This window comes from Rhinopithecus roxellana, chromosome 16, assembly GCF_007565055.1.
Source record: "Rhinopithecus roxellana isolate Shanxi Qingling chromosome 16, ASM756505v1, whole genome shotgun sequence".
In the NCBI taxonomy this organism is placed as follows: domain Eukaryota; kingdom Metazoa; phylum Chordata; class Mammalia; order Primates; family Cercopithecidae; genus Rhinopithecus; species Rhinopithecus roxellana.
In genome coordinates, this window is record NC_044564.1 from 104,698,357 (window position 1) to 104,720,379 (window position 22,023).

Consider the following 22,023-nt stretch of genomic DNA (forward strand, 5'->3'; position numbering starts at 1 on the left):
ACATTACTCATTTTATCATCACTATAATTCTCTGAGGGAAATGAAATCTTGAAAGATGAAATTTATATAAAATTATAGTGTGAGTGGGCTGCTATTTAAATCTGAGTTTTCTGATTTTAAATCCCATTTTTTTTTAACTGTACTTCATTGGGTGAGAATCAGACATCTTTTAAATAATGCTCTCCAGGTTATTCTAATGTGCAACTGAAGAAGAACGTAACTGATTTAGTCATTGTGCTTCTCAAACTTTAATATTCCCAGGAGTCACCTGGGGAATCTTTGTAAAAGATTCTGATTCAGTGGGTCTGACGTGGGTTCTGAGATCTGCATTTATCAACATGTTCCCAGGTGATGTTGATGCTGTTCATATACAGAACACTTTGAGTAGCAAGGTATCTCTGACCATCTCTCTTTAATACCTTAGAGAAGACCATTGGTGCTTTAATTGTGTGTGGGACAGTAATTAGATAGCTGATGTGAAACAATACTCTAGTGAGACGTGGAGATAAGACTTCTGTATAGCTTATTGCAAACAATTTTGAGTTCTTGATATTTTAGAATTAAAAGCAACCAAATTGCACACAGGAGAACCTGCCTTTTATTTCTGTACATATGAAAGTCATTTTCTTCTACTTGTTTAATTTATTGTTAGTACCAATATTTTCCTAAAGAAGGAATTTTGAGTCAGGTCAAGAATCTGAGTTGTGAACCAAAGAGCATAAAGAAAATGACTTTAACTTAAAAAAATTAATGGATAACTATTAGTGGGTGACCTTCTTGTTTGTAATAAATGTATCACAGAATATCATTTTAAAAACAACTCTGCATCTGCATGGTGTTCTACCTCAGCTGCAAAATATATCCCTAGACAAATAAATTAATTGACTCAATAGATGAGTATACTTGGTATTAATACTTAGTATTTTCAAACAATGGTTTTGGTTATGGTATAGGATTTGCCTTATAATAGTCATTTGCCAATAGGTTATGCTGCTCCTTAATTAAACAATGTTCAACATAGAAGAGAGTTTCTAATCCTGTTGACTTTGGAAAGGAGGATTGTCATCCAATTCAAGATTCCCTAAACTATGCATGCCTCCAAGTAGAGCAGGAAAATGTGGATAGGACAAGATATACTCCTGTTTGGTACTATGTATGATTAGAATTTGATTGACCATAGGAGTGCAATCTCAGTTGGACAGCAAAATTCTAATAGAGGCTTTGAATAAACATCAGTAGTCTGGGGTTCATACTAAACCTGTTTCAGGGAAAGTATGAATTAAATGGAAAGCCATTCCTTCTCTTTTCTCCAAAATGTTTATTCCTATTTTAAAGTTGCTTTAAGAAAATATTTATTTTATGCTGAGAATGAGGTAGTACATTTGGTACTCGAACATCCTCAAGACAGTTATTCCCAAAGAATTTTACTTACAAACATCCCTATGGAATCCACCCAACCCTTTTGATCCATTTTTTTAAAAAAGATAATAGCATAGAGGCCATTATTTGTATTTCTCTTGTAATGCTAGTGTAACTTCTTTTTCTTTTCTTTTCTTTTTTTTTTTTTTTTCCAGATGGAGTCTCACTCTGTCTCCCAGGCTGGAGTGCAGTGGCGTGATCTCAGCTCACTGCAAACTCCACCTCCCGGGTTTACGCCATTCTCCTGCCTCAGCCTCCCGAGTAGCTGGGACTACAGGCGCCCACCACCGCGCCCGGCTAATTTTTTGAAGTTTTTAGTAGAGACAGGGTTTCACCATGTTAGCCAGGATGGTTTTGATCTCCTGACCTCGTGATCCATCCGCCTCAGCCTCCCAAAGTGCTGGGATTACAGGCGTGAGCCACTGCGCCCGGCCAACTAGTGTAACTTCTTTAAACATCAGTTGATAGATTCCAAATGTTTGATCATTGAAAAAGCACTGTGTTTTAAGGCTTCGTGCTAGAGACTTCTGGCACTTATTTTTTTTTTTCCTCTAAAGTGAAGTCTTATATTCTGTTTGGGTAAAGATATTGAAAATTTCAGACTATCAAGAGTCCCTAATAAATTATTTTTATAGGACTTGGAGGATTGGATAATTTTGTTATCATTTTTATACTTGTCTATTGTGATGAAGGGGAAATATAAAATCATCATAGTACATTTATTTATTGGAATATTTGTAACTATTAAATAACATTTTTGAAGAATTTGTATTAATATAAAAATACTTATGTTAATATAGTTAAAAGAAAAACCAAACAGTATTTAGCATTGTTTATAAAACCAAAACCTAAAGCAAGAAAACTTATTCAGAATAAAGACCGAAAAGAAACCTCCAAAAGGCCAGGCACAGTGGCTCCCAGCTGTTGGGAACAGGCCCTCCAAAATCTGGCCATAAACTGGCCCCAAAACTGGCCATAGACAAAATCTCTGCAGCACTTTGACATGTTCGTGATGGCCATGATGCCCACGCTGGAAGGTTATGGGTTTACTGGAATGAGGGTAAGGAACACCTGGCCCACCCAGGGTGGAAAACCACTTAAAGGCATTCTTAAACCACAAACAATAGCATAAGCGATCTGTGCCTTAAGGACAAGCTCCTGCTGCAGATAACCAGCCAAACCCATCCCTTTATTTCGTCCCATCCCTTTATTTCCTGCAAGGAATATTTTAAATCTATAATCTATAGAAACAATGCTTATCACTGGTTTGCTGTCAATAAATAATGTGGGTAAATCTCTGAGGCTCTCAGCTCTGAAGGCTGTGAGACCCCTGATCTCCTAATCCACACCTCTATATTTCTGCATGTGTGTCTTTAATTCCTCCAGTGTCGCTGGGTTAGGGTCTCCCCGACCGAGCTGGTCTCGGCACTAGCACTTTGGGAGGCTGATGCGGGTAGATCATGAACTCAGGAGTTCAAGACCAGCCTGGCCAACATGGTGAAATCCTGTCTCTACTAAAAATACAAAAATTAGCCAGGCGTGGTGGCGGGCACCTGTAATCCCGGCTACTTAGGAGGCTGAGACAGGAGAATCACTTGAAACTGGAAGGTAGAGGTTGCAGTGAGCTGAGATCGTACCACTGCACTCCAGCCTGGGCAACAGGAGTGAAAGTAGGTCTCAAAAAAAAAAAAAAAAAAAAAGAAAAAAGGAATATCCAGAAAATTTATCTTGGTATCTTTTCTGAAATTTCTAAGTTTTTAAAATAAATATGAATACATAGGGATAAAAGAAAAATGTAACTCAAAGTGGAAGCAGGGGCATAATTATATAAGAAAGATGACTCAGTAGAAACTGTCAAATCTTAATTTAAATAGGCAATTTCTTTAGGTATCTGGAGATCACACATAAAGGCTGAGTTGTGCTGCGTGCCCATTAGGATGTTTTTCACATCCAAAGTTATATCAGAAGAAATAACTGTACTTTTAACATTTTTCTGATAGAGGAATACTTTAATGGACCCTTTAATTTTATATAAATGTGACCTATGTCCCAGGTTTAATGAAATAGGTTAAAAAAACAGTAACTAAAACTTTGCCAAATAAAGTAAGTGAACAATCTCATTAGCTTGAAACTCTGTTCTGACATGACTGATTTGGAGGCTTTACTTAAATAATGCTGGATATAGGATTTAGGGGTCCCTTGTGACTTGGCAAGAAAGAGGAGGGAAAAATGAGTAAAGAGCTCACCTTTTTATTTCTTAAAAAAAAAAAAAAAAATACATAGTTACAAAACAAAACACAGAAGTCCAAAACCACTTTCTTCTTAGGAGAGAAGCTATATTAGTCTATTTTTCTGCTGCTGATAAAGACATACCTGAGACTGTGAAGGAAAAGAGGTTTAATTGGACTTACAGTTCTGCATGGCTGGGGAGGCCTCCAAATCATGGTGGGAGGCAAAAGGCACTTCTTACATGGTGGCAGCAAGAGAAAATGAGGAAGAAGCAAAAAAGAAACCTTTGATAAATCTATCAGATCTCATGCGACTTACTCACTATCATGAGAATAGCACGGGAAAGACTGGCCCCCATTATTCAATTACCTCTCCCATATCACTCCCACAACACATGCGAATACTGGGAGAAAGAATTAAAGCTGAGATTTGGGTGGGAACACAGCCAAATCATATAATTCCATTACTGGCCCCTCCAAATCTCATGTCCTCACATTTCAAAACCAATCATGCCTTCCCAGCGGTCCCCCAAAGTCTTAACTCATTCCAGCATTAATCCAAAAGTCCACAGTCCAAAGTCTCATCTGAGACAAGGCAAGTCCCTTTCACTCATGAGCCTGTAAAATCAAAAGCAAGCTAGTTACTTCCTAGATACAATGAGGGTACAGACATTGGGTAAATGCAACCGTTCCAAATTGGAGAAACTGGCCAAAACCAAGGGGTTATAGAGCTCATGCAGGTCTGAAATCCAGCAGGGCAGTTAAATCTTAAAGCTCCAAAATGATCTCCTTTGACTCTGGATCTCACATCTAGGTCACGCTGATGCAAGAGGTGCACTCCCATGGTCTTGGGCAGCTCCCACCCTGTGGCTTTGCAGGGTACAGCCTCCTTCCCAGCTACTTTCACAGGCTGGTATTGAGTGTTTGTGGTTTTTCCAGGTGAACGGTGAAAGCTGTTGGTGGATCTACCATTCTGGGGTCTGGAGGACCATGGCCCTCTTCTCACAGCTTCACTAGGCAGTGCCCCAGTAGGGACTCGGTGTGGGGGCTCCAAAACCACTTTTCCCTTCTACACTGCCCTAGCAGAGGTTCTCCATGAGTATCCCATCCCTGCAACAAATTTCTGCCTGGGCATCCAGGTGTTTCCATACATCTTCTGAAATCTAGGCGGAGGTTTCCAACCCCCAATTCTTGACTTCTGTACACTTGCAGGCTCAACACCATGTGGAAGCTGCCAAGGCTTGGGGCTTACCCCCTCTGAAGTCACGACCTGAGCTCTTCATTGGCCCTTTTTAGCCACATCTAGAGCAGCTGGGATGCAGGGCACCAAGTCCCTAGGCTGCACCAAGCAGGGGATCCCTGGGCCTGTGAAACCATTTTCTTCTAGGCCTCCAGCCTGTGATGGGAGGAACTGCAAGGAAGACCTCTGACATGCCTTGGAGACAATTTCCCCACTGTCTTAGGGATTAACTTTCTCTCCTGGTTGCTTATGCAAATTTCTGTAGCAGGCTTGATTTTCTCCTCAGAAAATGGGCTTTTCTTTTCTATCACATTGTCAGGTTGCAAATTTTCCAAACTTTTATGCTCTGCTTCCCTGATAAAACTGAATGCCTTTAGTAGCACCCAAGTTACCTATTGAATACTTGGCTGCTTAGAAATTTCTTCTGCCAAATATCCTAAATCATCTTTCTCAAGTTCAAAGTTCCAAAAATCTCTAGGACAGGGGCAAATTGCCACCAGTGTCTTTGCTAAAACATGACAAGAGTCACCTTTGCTCCAGCTCCCAACAACTTTTTGTCTCCATCTGAGACCACCTCAGCCTGAACCTTATTGTCCATATCGCTACCAACATTTTGGGTAAAGCCATTCAACAAGTCTGCAGGAAGTCCCAAACTTTCCCACATTTTCCTGTCTTCTTCTGAGCCCTCCAAACTGTTCCACCCTCTGCCTGTTACCCAGTTCCAAAGTGGCTTCCACAATTTCGGGGATCTTTTCGGCAACCGCCCACTCTACTGGCACCAATTTACTGTATTAGTCCATTTTCCTGCTGCTGATAAAGACATACCTGAGACTGGGAAGAAAAAGAGTTTTAATTGGACTTACAGTTCCACATGGCTGGGGAGGCCTCAGAATCACGGTGGGAGGCGAAAGGCACTTTTCACTTGGTGGCAGCAAGAGAAAACGAGGAAGAAGCAAAAGTGGAAACCCCTGATAAACCCGTCATATCTCATGAGACCTATTCACTATCGCGAGAATAGCTGGCAAAGACTGGCCTCCATGATTCAATTACCTCCCACTGGGTCCTTCCCACAATACGCAGGAATTCTAGGAGATACAATTCAAGTTGAGATTTGGGTGGGGACACAGCTAAACCATATCAGAAGCTTAGCCATGTGGTGACAGATCTGAACTTAAGATGGCCAGGAAGCAATTCCTTGTGATCTGGGATGGTTTTTGCATTGCCTCCTCCCATTGTAAATTAGATAAGATTTTTATACTAATAAATCTAGGGAATAGAGGTATATCTGTTTAGGTGAATTTTTTGGAAATGCTTACAGTATGGAGTGAGATGAAGTTATAAATTAGCTTCTGGAGTTACAATAAAAAAGCTGAATAGCTTCTGCATTTCTATTGTATGATTTAAACATTTCTGAATTTGTTGTGAATTTCAAAATGCAACCCACATTTACAATAACATCTAAATTCCAATTTCAGAGCAAAATACAATTATTTCTAGATTAGTTGTACATTAAAACTTGTTTTTTCTTTACTTATTAATTTAACAAAAACAAATGACATATCTATAAAACCCTTATAATGAGGTCTAGAAATTTGTATTCTATTATTATTATTATTATTATTAATCAAGACTTAATGTAGCCTGAGTTCTTTCTACTGTACTAAATACAAGACAACATGATAGGATGAAAAAAGGTCTGGACCAAGTCATTCGAATATATTTGGAGAAAGGATCTCAGCAGTATATAGTAATAGATTGAAAATGTGATAAGACATGTGTTCAAGACTTCTGATTGGTTATGTAAATTACAATAATGGGTCTCATATAATTAAGTCTTTAGGGCATTATTCTTGAAATTTCTAAAAGTTTTGAATATCTTTTGCCTGAAGCAATTTAAAGTTATGACTTAGAAATTTGCAGAAGCCCCAGAGAGCAAGAAATATTTAAATTGCCTCCCTGGGCCCAAGGAAGATTCTTTGGAGAATTTACTGGGTCTTCTCAACGGGACAATGTTTCCACCAGGGCTTCAAGGGCAAATGAAATGTGCCATATTCACAAAATGAACTGCCCAATATTTTCTTCTCCTCTTACTTTTGAACTAGCAGAACAAAATTACTCTCCCTTTGTAAATGTATCTGATGTAATGTATGCAGTTTTGAAACAATTTAGAAATAATACCTTTGTTATCAATGTTTTACAGATAATATACCCTGTGTCATTATGGCTTCCAAACAGTAATCCCTTCTTCAGAAATTCATCAGCTTCACAGGAAATTTTGTTGAACAGCCTAAAAATAGAAGATCAAGGCAAAACAATCTGCTGTGCATTGCAACCTAGGAAGTGAGCTGACCTTCCATTTAGAGGTAATTGCTGAAGCCATACTACTAACACAAATCTAAGGGGGTGGGGTGGGGGGTGGTTAGCCTTATGAAATGAATTGAAATAAGCCATGTCTTTTGAAAATGTGATATTTCTTATTAGAGAAAGTGTACAGGAAGTTAAAAAATCCAAGAGGATTGTCTCAGATATAGTTAGAAAATTGAGAAAAAGAAAAAATATTACTGAAAGACTACTTGCATATCCAAAGTAATCTGAGCATTCAAAACAGATGATGTTTAGGTGTATAGTTGTTTTCATGAACAGTCCTACCGGGGAATAGGTTTATAATTTCTAACTGGGAATAAAGATTTATTGATCAAAATATAGTTTTGTGGTTCTTACTTTATTACAAGCACACAGATATGTATCTAACAGTATCATCTCTCTTCTGCTGCTCAATAGGCTGCCAATCTGTACCCTTGATCCAGAATGCAAAGAAGTCTGTTACCACCAAAGTTCTGATTCTGTGGCCATTTAAATCACAGCACCAATTCAGTTTGATTTTATTCAGTTTAGCAAATGTTCATCCAATACTAACCATAAGTAGACAATGTTCTAGCATAGTCCCTGTCCCAGAACCTCTAACTAGGCATACTATTTGAAACACAAATACTTTATTACTTGTTCTTGAATATATCTTTGAATTTGTGAAAAACATAAATGAAGAGGAGCAATGAGTCTTTAGTTAATAGGAAGAATTTTGACTTCTTATGCTTGCCTGAGTATTTTGGAGAAGTTTGAATATTTTTAATTTTTTTTGTTGCTGGTAATGCATTTGTATGGTGACTTTAGATGTAACATTTGTGAGATACACACACACATTTAGATTTTAGATGAATGAATTGAAATAGTCTCTATTTAAAAATGTCACCCTATACGTTCCTTGTTTTAAACTGCAATGGACTTTTGTTGTAATGGTATAACACTGTTCACTGCAAAGTGAGTAGACTTTGGTAAAATGCACATCCATCTCATATCATGGATGTGATAAAAAAAATAGGTTGAGTTAGATGAAAGGAGACTTGATACCTGAGAAAGTGTGATTGATGAAATTCCGAAGATACTTGTGCAGCGGTTGATACTGGTGACAGAGATATAAAATAATATTTGAGAGAAGAACAAGTCAGTAGAAGATAAAAAGAAACAAAAATAGTGCTTACTACATACTATGTACTTTACATGCATTGCCTATTTATTCTCCCGAGAACCCCATTATAAGCCTATTAAGACCCCCACGTTATAGATGAAGATAGTGAGATTCAGAGAATTTATAAATTGCCCATGGTCACAGCTAGTAACTCACCACGATAGGACTTAAGCACTTGTCCTCTCTATTAGACAAAGTGGACTTGACACAATAATAGCTGCATTGTGGCAGTGGTTAGAAGAATGTTTCTTACCATGAAATTGCTTCTCAGTCACAATTTAACAGGGAATTGGAATTGAGGTGGCTTTATTTATAACATAGCATTTAAAAAGTGAATCTAGGATTTAGATAAAAAAGGATGTATTTCTAGGGTATAAAAGAATCTCAAAGTGTAAAAAGTGGAGTTGATGGAAATAAGGGGCAAAATAGACTGAAAGGAGAAATACCCTTATAATGGCCAAAGGCAGATCTGGTTAGTTAGATGCTGGTTGAAATAGGTTCAAAGAACTCAATTTAGACCTTAAACTTGTGCCAAGCTTTGTGAATAAAGAAAAATGGCCTATGTGTTAAGTGCCTGGTTTGTTTTCAGAAATTCCTTTTGTTTTGTGAACTAAGTGGAGCATTTTCATCAATGGACAATGATACTACTGGAAACTTGTTTGTGTAGAGGGGTGGTGGGGTTGGGAGAAATGACTGTTCCTGAGGAAAAATTAAGAGATAGCTTGAGACTTTCTGAGGCAGGGTTAAGCAAAATCCACCATTCCCAATTCCCGGGGAATGGCTATTTTCCAGTGGATTTTTTCCTGCAGTATTACCCAAAGTGAGATGTGCTGTCAGAACATGTCTCTTTAGTCATAGGCTTTCTTTGCATCATGTTCAATGGGACTTATGCAGCAACCAATTAAAATGGCAACTAAAAGGTCTTTCCATTAGAGAATGAGAAGACAAACCAGCTACTACGAAACAATATATGCAAGTCATATGATAAATAATTCATATCCAAAATATATAAAGAACTCTCAACCAGAAAAAAAACCTCAATTAAAAATGAACAGTAGAACCAGCAGGGTGGTGCATGCCTGTAGTTCTGTATTCTGGTTAAGTTGGTGGTTATAAGAATCTATAGTCTCAGCTACTCAGGAGGCGGAGGAGGGAGAATGGCTTGAGGCCAGGAGTTTGAGGATGGCCTGGGAAAAACAGTGAGACCCCCATTTTGTTAACAAAAAAACGGGGCAAAAGATATGAACAGATACTTTACTAAAGTATGGAAAAAATATAGAAAGAGGTTCAACATCATTAGTCATCAAGGAAATGTAAAATAAAATCATAATTAAATATGAATATATATCTATTAGAATGAATAAATAATTACTGACAATATTAAATGATGAGATGGAAAGCAAGGGGAGCTCTCATACATTGTTGGTTGAAATGCAAAACTGGTACAGCCACTCTGTAAAACTGTTTGGCAGCTTCTTATACATTTAAACATGCTTATTATCTCATTCCTGGATATTTATTCTAAAAAAAAAAAGCTTTTGGTCATACAAAAATTGAGGCAGAAATATTTACAGTAGCTCTTTTCATAATTGCCAAAAACTGGAAACAATCCAAATGTCCTTCAAAAGATGAACAGATAGGCAAAATACAGTAATCTACTCAATAGAATACTATTTAGCAGTAACAATTTGAATGGATCTCAGAGGCTTTAAGTGAAAGAAGCCCAACTCCAGTGGCTCATATGATTCTATTTATATGACATTCTGGTAAAGGTAAAACTATAGGGATAGAAAATATCAGTGGTTGCCAGGATGTATAGGTAGGTGGAAGAGGTGACTAGAAAACAATATCACAAAGAAGCGTTTTGGGGTAACAGAAGAGTTCTGTGTTCTGGTTATGGCCGTGGTTATATGAATCTATACGAGTTTTATAATTCATAGAACCACACTCTGAAAGATAAAAAGTCAATTTATGGTATGACATCTAACTGTATGATAATTTTAAAAAACAGCAAAAAAATTCCGCCTCTAACCAAAGAAAAAGGTGTTTGCAATTTAACACTAGGATTTTGGATTATTGGGCTTTATGTGAATTGGTCGTGTTCTCTGGATAATCAGGAACACAGTAATCACTGGTTGGGTTCATTTCTGATGATTCTATCTCCAGATTGACACACTTCTTTCAGTGTTGGAATACACGTGGGTTATTTTTGAGTTCTTCTGACCTGGGAGTGAGGTTTTAAAGTAAATTACCAAATCTCTTATGCAATATACTCTGTATTGCTTTTATAATTCATTAAAAAACCTCAGGCAAGTATGGGCCACAAGCAGGTAGTCTTGGTGTCTAGGCTGTGCTACACATTAGTTATATGATTTTAGGCTGAACTCTCTCTCACTGAAGGTTTTCTTATCTTTCAAATGATAATGTGGAGTTTAAAGGAAGCAACATGTGAAAAACAAATCACAAAGTTCCTGGCCAAGAGTGATCAATATCACAAGCTTTCCCCTCTTATTTCTCTACCTGCATTGTTAATTCTTTTCATTCCCTTTCCTTATATTCCTTCCTCGTCTTCCCTATTTTCTCTCTTTCTTCAATACTTTTATTGGGTTCATGGCAAATTTTATATTTGTATATTGGTATACTTGCATTTACCATGTAAATAAATTATATTAAAAAATTTTTTTTGACTTCTTACAGGTAAAAGAGAGACAATTGAATGGAATGGGAAAACCAAACCATTCTGGTGGAATTTTTTCTGAAGGGACTTTCTGGACACCCAAGGCTCGAGTTACTCTTTTTTGTGCTAATCTTCTTAATGTATGTGGTCATCCTTCTAGGCAATGGTACTCTCATTTTAATCAGCATCTTGGATCTTCACCTTCACACCCCTATGTACTTCTTTCTGGGGAACCTCTCCTTCTTGGACATCTGCTACACCACCACCTCTATTCCCTCCACCTTGGTGAGCTTGCTTTCAGAAAGAAAGACCATTTCCCTTTCTGGCTATACAGTGCAGATGTTCCTTGGCCTGGCCATGGGAACAACAGAGTGTGTGCTCCTGGGCATGATGGCCTTTGACCGCTATGTGGCTATCTGCAACCCTCTGAGATATCCCATCATCATGAGCAAGGATGCCTATGTACCCATGGCTGTTGGATCCTGGTTTGCAGGCATTGTCAACTCTGCAGTACAAACTACATTTGTAGTACAATTGCCTTTCTGCAGGAATAATGTCATCAATCATTTCTCCTGTGAAATTCTGGCTGTCGTGAAGATGGCCTGTGCTGACATCTCAGGCAATGAGTTCATCATGCTCGTGGCCACAATATTGTTCACATTGATGCCACTGCTCTTGATTATTATCTCTTACTCATTAATCATTTCCAGCATCCTTAAGATTCACTCCTCTGAGGGGAGAAGCAAAGCTTTCTCTACCTGCTCAGCCCATCTGACTGTGATCATAATATTCTATGGGACCATCCTCTCCATGTACATGAAGCCCAAGTCTAAGGAGACATTTAATTCAGATGACTTGGATGCTACCAACAAAATTATATCCATGTTCTATGGGGTGATGACTCCCATGATGAATCCTTTAATCTACAGTCTTAGAAACAAGGATGTGAAGGAGGCAGTGAAACACCTACTGAACAGAAGGTTCTTTAGCAAGTGAGTGCAAAATATACTGGAATATGAACACATTCGATATTGTTGAAACTTCAGAATTATGTTAGAATTTTGGATACTTTTACTGGTTTTCTGCATTTTCATATGTTACATTAAAATAATGAGATACAGCATTTCAAAATTATTGCATGTCCACTCTGGAGAATTTGCAAGATACAGGGCAGTAGAATGAAGAAGAAAGAGGAGTTACCTATTACTCTAGTAGTAGGAAATGGCCACTTTTCAACATTTTGAACAGTAACTTTCATAGTATGTTTTTTTTTTTTTTTTTCCTGCATTGGAATTGGGTGCAATGTGCCTTTTTATGTTCACTTTTTTACATAACATTATTTCATAGACAACATTTCATTGAATCTTTCAAAATAAATAAAGGCCTCTGTTGTAGAAAAAGCAAAACAGAAAATACCCAACATACTGCACTCACATTTTCCAGTGGCAAGCCTTGTGTTATAGTTTCACATTAATCTTCAGATCCTGTTGACTCATTAAATACTATTTTCTTGTTCTGTATTTCATTTTTTTTTTTTTTTGTGAAGCTGAGTATTTGGGACTGTCAAGACGGAGTAGATAAATAGAGTTTAAACGCAGGGCCTATGCAGTCAATCAGGATATCCTGCTTTATGGTCTTCTTTGCTTTAACTTATAAGTTGGCTTTCGCATAAAGAACATTTTGCAAAATTAAAAATGGGTTTGAAAATCAGTCTACTGGTCCACATAATAACGTGGACTAGTTTTGGATTGAATGGAATGTCAATGCCCATTTAGAAGATGCCATTTAGAATGCCCATTTAGAAGATGCCAGATTTCTTTGCTATCCCAAGGAAATTCCAACATTTTTCCAAGTCTTAGAAGAATGTCCAAGTTTTTAATTTTTAGTACGAATACTATTCATGTCTTGTCTCTGTTACTAACCAGGTTGATTTGAGGAAGAAGAGGATTTGGGAATGTCAGACACTATCTTGCTTTTCCTTGGTTTTTATGTCAACTTTTTACTCTATGTGAAGAACATTTTAAATTTACAGCCCAAGATGAATGACAGAGTGTGCTCAGAAGTGAACCACATTCTAGGTAATCAGTTTGGCTGAATCAATTTTTATTAATGGACCAGTGAATGTAGATTATATTGGGCATGAACATGTTTTACACAGACAAATAAGAATTACCTGCTTGTGGAATCTTTTGGGTTTAGTCACTCATTTAATCTTCCCAAGTTCACTTGCTAATTTTAGTGGAAGGAATATTAAACAGTCACAAACTATATTTAAATATATCCATCATAGTTGTTTACAGATTAAATCTGATGGCAAGAGTTGAGATCGTTGATAATTAAATTTACATCCTGACAAAATAGGCTATGAGAATCTATGAGTTCCCATACACCAGTTCATTGGACTTTTTGCACCCACTAAGAATTCCCGGTAGGAAGAAAACCCTGGAAGTCAGGCATTTTATGTTTGACCCACAGGCAGGTTGTCTTGAATGCTCAAATTCTAATTTTGTTTTCCTTCACAACTTAAATCCAGCCACCCTCATTAATTCTCTGGGATGACTGAGGTAACTCCATAGTCTTATATCAGATTTATACCTTTTTTAAATTATACTTTAAGTTCTAGGGTACATGTGCTCAATGTGCAGGTTTGTCACATAGGTATACATGTGCCATGTTGGTTTGCTGTTCCCATCAACTCATCATTTACATTAGGTATTTCTCCTAATGCTATCCCTCTCCCAACACCCCACCCCGTGACAGGCCCTGGTGTGTGATGTTCCCTGCCCTGTGTCCAGGTGTCCTCATTGTTCAATTCCTACCTATGAGTGAGAACATGCGGTATTTGGTTTTCTGTCCTTGTGACAGTTTGCTGAGAATGATAGTTTCCAGCTTCATCCATGTCCCTGTGAAGGACATGAACTCATCCTTTTTTATGGCTGCATAGTATTCCATGGTGTATGGGTCACATTTTCTTACAGCATTATATACTGCTTGAGGATATCTTTTCTTTTCTTGCCTTCTTTTACCTTCTCTTTCTGTCCCTGCCTTCCTTCCTTTATCCTTTTCCCATTCCTCCGTCCTTCTCTTTCTTCTGTCCTTTCATTCTTTTATTTACAGCATGTATCACCATTAGAATAAATGAAAATATATCAATGTCAAAGAGTCTACCAATAAACTCTTCGTTACATGAAAATATCATAAATTGAAAATGCATTTAATATATCTAACTTGCCAAACATCACAGCTTAGCCTGGCCTACCTTAAATATGCTCAGAAGACTTACATTAGCCTATGGGTGGGCAGAATCATGTAACACAAAGCCTATTTTGTATTAAAGTGTTGAATATCCTAAGTAATTTATTGAATACTGTGCTGAAAGTGCAAAATAGAATGGTTGTATGGGTTCTTGAAGTAGTTTTTACTGAATGCATATTATTTCACACTATCTATAAATATATGTTTATTCAGAGTCAGCTTTTACTGTAAACTAAATCCATAAGGTGAATGGACAATTTGTGTGCAGAAAACATCAATTATACTTCCAAAATGATGAGAGAGAGAGAGAGAGAGAGACTGAGACAGAGAGAGAGAGAGAGAGAGAGGAGCTCCCTTCTGATTTTGCGTATGAAATAGAGTCATAGGCCTCCCATAATTAGGTCTTCAGGGCTTTATTTCTGAAGTTACATAAGTTTTATACACCTTTCATCTTGCAGGCAATTTAAAGTTATGCACAGAGGTTTAGAAGAGTCCTTAAGAGCAGATTATTTAAATTGTTTCTTAAATCCTGAGGCAGATCTTTAGGAATTTGTGGGTTTCCACAATGGGGTGGTATTTCAGCATGCACTTCAGAGGCAAATTCAATTTGCCCTATTCCTAAAATTTATTGCCAAATACTAATTTTCTTTCTATTTTTAAACTAGAGGAATCTGATAATACTTTTTCTGAACTAGAGGAATTTCATGACACTTTATCCTAGTAATCATGTCCATAACACCATGTTTCTGTAAACATCAACTAGTCAATCAATTTCTACGACAAAATGATTACTCACTCTTCTTGCCTCTTTGGAGATTCAGCTACTAATGAGTGGCTATGAAGACTGGCTGCAAGTAGAAAAGTAAGACAAAATTGTCTGTTGCTGTTGCAACCTATAGAGAGAGACAACCTCTGGTTTGGAGGTTAGTTATTGCAAAAACAAGAACAATGTTTCAACTGTAAGCCAGACTTGGACTGATCAGTTAAATCAGTTTGAAAATGAGATTTTTTTTTTTCCTCATTTGAGAGTGACTTTGAATACTGGAAATGGAATTTAAGTGTCTATTCGCTGGAATGTAGTAGGAACAAAATAAAAGCCGTGAGACCAGAAGAGCAGTTCTGCTTGCAAAGGCAATTGAACAAAATCTGAATTTGCCCAGCCCTTATGAATTACTTTTTGTCAGTGTGCAGTTTTTTATGACATTACAAAGTACTTGGACACTGTGTCATCTACTTTAGCTAATTAAAGCTCATTACACAGTAAATAGTAGACTGTATGTTCTTTAGTATAGAATTCATATTAAACAAATCCTTGACTGTGGTTCCCTAGTGGTAACTCAGGTCCATTTGATTCAGTTACCCGTGAACAAGTTGGACTGTGTGCTACATACTGTGCCAGGGACCCTTTATACAACAATATCATGTGATGAGAACATTATGACAAATTTGGAAAACTAAAAAAAAGCTAAATAATCTCCTGGGATCTGAAACATATAATTTGCCAAAGGAATGCACAGTCAGAAAGAGACCATCTTAGGGAATATCCTTATGTGCTTGCATTAGTTTTGGTGACTATTTTGAATATTTGCTTTTCTGTCATTAGGTCATAGTAACTTTCCTTTTCCTCTTTTATGTTAATAGGCTTGCTCAAGATGTTAAAATAGTTTTAGTCAAGAAAAACTCAGCCATGTTAAGTTTTCAAACTAGGAACACAGTGGCACCTTATTAAAATCCTATCTTTTATAGTTAATATAAATGATGAGTTAAGGGGTGCAGCACACCAACATGGCACATGTACACATATGTAACAAACCTGCACGTTGTGTACATGTATCCTAGAACTTAAAGTATAATAATAATAATAATAATAATAATAATAATAATAAAGGCTTCAAAAAAAAAGACAAGATTTTATATCCAATAAAACCATCAAGTATAAGAGGACACAATAAACTTATCAACATGAAAAAACCCCTATCTTTTTTATGAAATAGATTGACTCCGATAAAAGGTAATTTTATAAATTTTATAAATGGATAATTTTTCTTTTCTGCCACCTAATTCACTGGCATCCAAAGGGTTGGAGTGACTGTGATAAAATGTATCAGAATTTTTAAAAAATGAAAATAATACCATTTATTGGAACATTGTGTGCAATCTGACTAAGTAAGCTACATATCCCTGACCTCATGGAAGGATGAAAATGACTAGTTCAGGGATGTAAAAAAACTCTTAACAGAATGAAAAGTCATAAAAGACAAGCATGAAGGAAACCACTAACAAGAGGAACCATTCCTGTGCTAAGTGAGTTACACACATCATTTCATTTAATCTTATGCATAAGTACATGGTATAGATGTCGTCCATATCTTCATTCTGCTGATGACGACAGCAATCAGAGACATGTCCAGGTCACCTAGTTAATAAGGGGCAGAGATGACATTTGAACCAAGCCTCCTCCAAAGTCTGTGACCTTGACAATATTATGAAATATGCTTGATAGTGTATCTTGTAGCACAGAGGTAGCTCATGAAACAATGATTTTTGCAGAGAGCAGATTTTTACAGGTGTGCATATAATCTCCATTATTCAAAGAACTCCACATTGCAAAATACTCTTTGGGGTCTCAAGTAGTTAATATCTTAGTCAAGAAAATCTGAAGAATTCTAGAAAATGTAAATTTTATAAAAAGTTACAGAATGATAGGAGGAATTAGAATAGGGAAATCAGGTTGGGTTTGAAGTGATCCTGAGGAGACTAATTATGTCTTGAAATTGAGAAGATGGACTTGAGATTCAGAGCAAACTACCTCATAATGTTAGGTGGAAGAAGGATTCTGAAGATAAAAGACTCCTTGAACCTGAAAACGGAAAAGAATAATAGCCAAAATGTACTGAGATGTAATTTTATTCCAGGAACTTTCTTAGATCATAAAAACATTAACATGTTTAGTGGAAAAAAAGTGACATGGAATTGGATGTTAGACCCTAAGCCAGGTCAAAGAATAGCCTAGAGCTTGTTGGTAGGAAATGAGACATAGTACTGCAAGTCCTATTGATACTAAATAAATTATCTTAAGTATTGGGAATGTGACTATAAAGTACCTGTTCATCCTCAGCAATTACCATTTAGTGTGTGATATTGAACAAGTTAGAACAATTTTCAAACATATGTGGTTATGTCCTACGGCAATGGATGGCATTAATGTAGTGTGCTATTGGAAAGATGAAAGGAGAAAGGCTAGGAATCCACAAACAAGAACTCTTTAGCTTAAATATTATTTTATTAATAGGAAATATATTCACAAGATTCAAAATTTTAAAAATGTACTAAAGGATATACTGTTAACACTCCCACCCCAATTAATAAGCTATATATTCCCTTTTGTGGGAATAACAAGCTATTGTTTATTTTTCTAGAGATACTCTATGTGTGAGCAAAAATATGTGCATGTATATATACACATATACATATATAATCTTTTTTACACAAATGATAGTGTGCCGTATACACTGTTTGACGATTACTTTTCCATTTAATGTTTCTTGAAGAGCTTTCCTCATCAGTGCACAAAACTTCCTTACTGCTTTTGACAGCAGTATAGTGTTGCATTGTTTCTATGTTTTCTTCTTGTGGAAATTTAAATTGTTTGCTACATCTGCTGTTACAAATAATACTTTAATGAATCCACTTGTACTAAAATCACTTTGACATGTGCCAGTATATCTGTATGATAATTACTGAGAAGTAAGTCTGTGGTCAAATGTTATATGTATGTATTAGTTATTTTGATAAATATTGCCACAGAGTGGAAGGTATTAGAGAATTTCTGTTGAAAGTTCCCTGGCATTTTGGTCACTGGTTTCTTAAATATTCTTTTCAGCTAATAAAGTATCAAATAGGATAAAGATATGTCAATTAATGATAACAGGCACAATTTGTGTGTATACTGTATATATAATAATTCATATATTTATGTTATATGTAACATATTTTCTATATATAAAATATATAACTATGTGTTTCATTTTGTATATAACTATCTTATTTCCTTAAGCTACATCCCAGACACAGAATGTGTAGGTCAAAATTCATGAACTTTTGCCTGCGAGATAAAAGGAAGACATTTGATAATCTATAGGGATTGATCTGAGTATATATTACTCACATTCTCATCTGAGGAAAATTTCTGCAAATATACTATAATCAAACACAAAACAATAAATACAATCCTCAAGGATCAGTGATGATCAATGAATAGATGTATTGACAGGTAGACACATTGACTATCCAAGCTTGTATAATCTAAAGGTTGGAAAAGAACTCTCAGAAAGGCAGATTGTAAGGACTTTGTAAGTATTCTACCAGTAAAACCTAGGAATTAGGAGATTAGGATAAAAGTGGGGGAGCAAAAGTATTCTGAGTTTTGGCTTCATGTCCATTTCAGGGATAATTAAGGTGATTAGAGCACACCCTACTGGAGAAAACAGTTTATGGCCTTAGAAGTTAAATTATGAGACGAGAGAAAAAGAAGGCAATCACTTACTGAATGAAAAAAATGAGCAGTGTTCAAGTTAATGAAAACAAATAGTGAATGACAACTTCATCAACTAGCGAAAATAAAAAAGTGGGAAAAAGAAAATGCAATAATTCAAATAATAAAAATAAAGCATGATGGAAAGAATAAGATGTAGTACATTAATAATTGTTAAAGTAAATAGAATAGTCTGAATATTCTCATAAATGACTCCAACATTTAAAAAGTAGTTAAAACGTACTCAGATATTTGTTATTTAAAAGTAGTATGCTTTAAATAAAGTAAAAAAGAGAAGTTAAAAATAAGTTGTACAAAGAGATAGCAGACAAAAGCAAACTAAAAGAATGCGGGAGTGTAATCTCAATATCATAAAAGTAGAATTAAACTTTAAAGTGTCAAATAGAATAAAGATACATCATTAACAATAAGTTATAATTTATGAAGATGATATATTAAGCATAAATCTATCTACACTAAACAACATAGAAACTAAGCCTATATAACAAAAGGATCCTAGGTATACAAGAATTTGATAACAATATTTACATAGAATTCATTAAATCTAGGTGGCAGAAAATAGGTTATTTCAAAGATTTTAATAATATATTTAATAAATTTTACATGTATACATGTTTTGTCCATGTATTTAAAACTATGTATTTTCCCAAAGAGAAATCACATTTTTTTGTTAACATTTACAACATACATCATGTAATTGGCTGCACAAAAGTTCATAACTAGAGAATTATAGGTCAGGTTTTCTACTAAAATAAAATGGGCCTGGGCGTGGTGGCTCATGCCTCTGACCCCAGCACTTTGAGAGGCTGAGGTGGGCAGATCACTTGAGTTCAGGAGTGCAAGACCAGCAAGGGCAACACGGAGAAACCCTGTCTCTACCAAAGACACAAAAATTAGCCAGGCGTGGTGGTGCATGCCTGTAGTCCCAGCTACTCAGAAGGCTGAGACAGGAGAATCACTTGAACCAGGGAGGTAGAGGCTACAGTGAGCCAAGATGGTGCCACTGCACCCCAGATTGAATGACAGAGCGAGACTTTGTCTCAGAAAAAAATATAAATAAATAAATTAAAATAAAAAGGAAAAAAATAATAAAGATAGAATGAAAATACCTAATCACTAAATAATGAAGAAAGATGTTTGGATTTAAGAGGAACTAAACAGAAAAATGAAAATAATTATCTAGAAACCAGTAAAAAAATTCTCATAAAATACTAAATCTATAATAAAACAAAAAGTACTCTAAGTGCCTTCATTAGAGCAAGAAATAGAGGAGTAAGGAGGAGGAAATAAGAATTTTTCTTATTTCAAGAAATTAGAAAAATAGTATTAGAATATAGAAAATAGAAATTAGAAATCAGAAAATTAGAAAAATAGATCCAAATAAACAAGAAACTTATGAAGACAGAAACTTAATGAAATGCAAAAAGTCAAGAGGATAAATCTATCCTAAAGCTGTTTTTTTTTTTTTTTAAAGACTTGTTATATAGGAAAACCCCTTGGGAGTCGAATAAAGGAAAAAAAGAAAGTCAAACAGGCATCATAATGAAAATGAGAACTTTTCATGTGAGGGAGGACACAAGAATTATAAAGATCAAATGCAACTCTGTGACAAAGCATTTGTTACAGAAATGAGTACTTTTCTAGCAAAATATAAAGTATCAAAATCAACTGCTATCAAATTACCATATTGAAATCTTCTTTCTGAACAATCACAGTTGTTTTTTTTTGTTTTTGTTTTTTTTTTTTTTTTTTTTTTTTTTTGAGACGGAGTCTGGCTCTGTCGCCCAGGCTGGAGTGCAGTGGCCGGATCTCGGCTCACTGCAAGCTCCGCCTCCCGGGTTTACACCATTCTCCTGCCTCAGCCTCCCGAGTAGCTGGGACTACAGGCGCCTGCCACCTCACCCGGCTAGTTTTTTGTATTTTTTAGTAGAGACGGGGTTTCACCGTGTTACCCAGGATGGTCTCGATCTCCTGACCTTGTGATCCGCCCGTCTTGGCCTCCCAAAGTGCTGGGATTACAGGCAACAATCACAGTTTTTATCTGATATTTCTTTTGAAATATTAGTACTGTTAATTAGATTACAAGGTATTCTAGTCCGTGAGCCAAATTCTCTTTGCAAAATGAGTATGTGAACTCGAATTCTGAAGCCATACTGCTTGGGGTTAAGTACTGGCTCTTTCATTTATTTGGCTGTATGAAATTGACCTTAAGAAAATTACTTAACTTTTCTGTGCCTTATTTTCCGCTGTACACAATAGGCTTGGTGATACTAATAGGAACAGTAATTACCTCATAGGCTTGCTATTGAGACTCCATTATGTAATGCACAAAGAAAACAATGGAGGATTGGCGCAGAGTAAGAAATGTAGCAATTATTTTGCCTTTGATTTTGTCCATTCATCCAACAGATGTTTTTGAACATTTGCCTTGGTGTCTGTTCTGTTCTACCTACAGAGGCTGTGGAATTAAGCAAGAATAAGTACCAGCCCTAATGAAGTTTACATTTTACTGGGAAAGAGAGACAATATACGTGACCTAGTATAATTTCAAGGAGTGATAAGAGCATTGATCTATTGTGTGGTGATTTATAGCCAATAAAAATAGTTTAGTGTTCAGTTATACATAATACAATGCTCATTTCTATTATAACCTTCAGCTTACATATGTGATGACAAATATGACAAAAAGTTCAGGCTTCAACAAGAAGATTTAGGTTTGAATCTCAGCTCTGCTATATGCTATTTACCTTTGATCAAGTTTACTTAACATACCCACTTTGATTTATTCATCTGTAAAATGTGGATACTAATACCCCTCTCCTAGAACTGTGATGAGATTAAATGAATTAAATGGCTGTAGCACAAAACATGTTAGTTTTGTCTTCCCTTCCTTCTCTCTATTCACTCATTCATTCATTCCCTTCCCTCTTTCCATTCATAATTCCCTCTTTTCTGTCCACTTTTCTTTATGCTCTCTCTTCTTTGTTTGGTCTTTTCCTTTTTTATTTTTCTTTTTCCTTGGGAATTATGGTACATATTCATTGATACATGCTTGAAAGTAATCAGAGTAAGATAAATATTTGTCTTAACATGCTCTGTCTTACGGGTTAAAGAGAGAGTAAA

At 36.1% G+C, this 22,023-nt stretch overlaps 1 protein-coding gene across 1 annotated transcript; it reads left to right on the forward strand.

Moving 5' to 3' along the window:
• Positions 1 to 11,129: 11,129 nt before the first annotated feature.
• On the forward strand, positions 11,130 to 12,086 carry LOC104660374 (olfactory receptor 13C9). The gene has a single exon (XM_010360718.1). The coding sequence runs from the start codon at positions 11,130 to 11,132 to the stop codon at positions 12,084 to 12,086; it is 957 nt and encodes a 318-aa protein (XP_010359020.1).
• The last annotated feature ends 9,937 nt before the right edge of the window (positions 12,087 to 22,023 follow it).